The sequence below is a fragment of the Austrofundulus limnaeus genome, unplaced genomic scaffold (genome assembly GCF_001266775.1).
Source record: "Austrofundulus limnaeus strain Quisiro unplaced genomic scaffold, Austrofundulus_limnaeus-1.0 Scaffold68, whole genome shotgun sequence".
NCBI lineage: Eukaryota > Metazoa > Chordata > Actinopteri > Cyprinodontiformes > Rivulidae > Austrofundulus > Austrofundulus limnaeus.
This window is the reverse complement of record NW_013952470.1, coordinates 1,197,434-1,198,975: the sequence shown is the minus strand read 5'-3', so window position 1 is coordinate 1,198,975 and position 1,542 is coordinate 1,197,434. Positions and strand designations below refer to the sequence as shown.

Sequence of the window (1,542 nt, the reverse complement as noted above, 5' to 3'; positions counted from 1 at the left end):
GCCCTGATATATGTATATACTGTAAACTGAAACAGCTGGACTAGTGCTTCCTAAATTTAACATAAATTAATTATTTTATTACAACATACTCATTTGTGCATTTTTTCTTTGGGGGGAGGTCACCTCCTAATAAACGTCCTTACAGAAAATCTAACTTCTTATTTTAATTCAATAATTTTACTTTTGATACTTAAGTACAAAAAATATCAGATACTTTAAGACTATTACTCAAGTAATAGACTTAAAGGAGACTAACTTTTACCCAAGTAATTTTTTGGTAAGATACTTGTACTTTTACTCAAGTATCACTTTGTGGTACTTTATACAACACTGTTTTTTCAAGTACTTTATAGACCTCTAGTATCAGGAAAGATCATTAGTACTCAAAATGATGTAATACAGAACTATGGGAAGCATTAACTATAGATACAAACAGCTCATAACATTCAAAATGTAAGAATTTCTACTATTCTCAGAAAAAAAAGCTTTACTTCCTGGTAGATTTGTCCACTTTAAATAAAAGATTAATTCAGATCACAAATAGCTCACTTTATTTTGTCTTCTCCTCTCAGACCCAAACACCCAGATTTTGTACGCCTGTGACTCGTGTGGCGATAAATTCCTGGACGCCAGCTCCCTCGCTCAGCACGTGCGCATCCACACAGCTCAGGCCTTGGTCATGTTTCAGGCAGATTCGGACTTCTACCAGTACACCGCCACCGCTGAGGGGGACGCTGCCGCATCGTGGCAGCCCACATCCGAACAAGTTCTCCACGAAGGACAAGTCATCATCGGCGCTGAGGAAGAAGAGAGGAGACCAGAGGACGAGATCATCGGAGAGACCCAAGARCCACAAGGGACCGAAGAAATAATTCATGTAGTGGAGGAGATGGCTGAAGGGAATCATTCTGAGCACCAAACAGAGGGTGAAGAAGTAGAGGGAGAAAAGAAAGAAGATATGGAATGTGAGAGTCAGGGGTAGTGTGTCAGATTTAAGCAGCACACATGAAATGTCATTTTAATTTATGCAAAAAAAATTATATATATTAGGTGTCTTAACTAGGYATTGATTTAGTTGTACCATGGTGTTTAAAACAGTACAAACTGGAAAAGTAACATACACCTTTTCTAAGAAATAATCTCAGTTATCATGTATTTGCTTTACTATAAATAGAACAGCAATATTCAGTTATTTTTGTAAAAAAAAAATGCAGATGATTACACAAATGTTTATAGTTTGTTTATTTTTAGACTAAAATGTAAGACAATGTTTTGTCCTTTTTGTTAAACATTAAAATTAAGAGAAAAAACAATATCTTAATATACACAATGAAGAACAGCTACATTAAAATGTAGAGGTTAGACAAAAAAAATCCCATGCTTCTACTATATGTGTACATATGCCATAAAAATTACAAAAATATAAATCTGATTTAAAAAATGTAAATGTAGCACAAAATCTTTAACTATAAACTAATTCTGAAATATGTTTCTCTCTCTCTCTCTCTCTCTCTCTCTCTCTCTCTCTCTCTCTCTCTCTCT

The 1,542-nt window shown here is 34.7% G+C and overlaps 1 protein-coding gene across 1 annotated transcript in view; it reads left to right on the top strand.

Moving 5' to 3' along the window:
• zbtb17 (zinc finger and BTB domain containing 17) overlaps positions 1-1,203 on the top strand; it is an 11,726-nt gene extending 10,523 nt beyond the window's left edge. The window contains exon 15 of the mRNA XM_014010385.1: positions 573-1,203. Coding sequence (XP_013865839.1) covers positions 573-982 — 410 coding nt within the window. The 3' untranslated portion in view covers positions 983-1,203. The remainder of the gene's footprint in view (positions 1-572) is intronic.
• Positions 1,204-1,542: the final 339 nt, after the last annotated feature.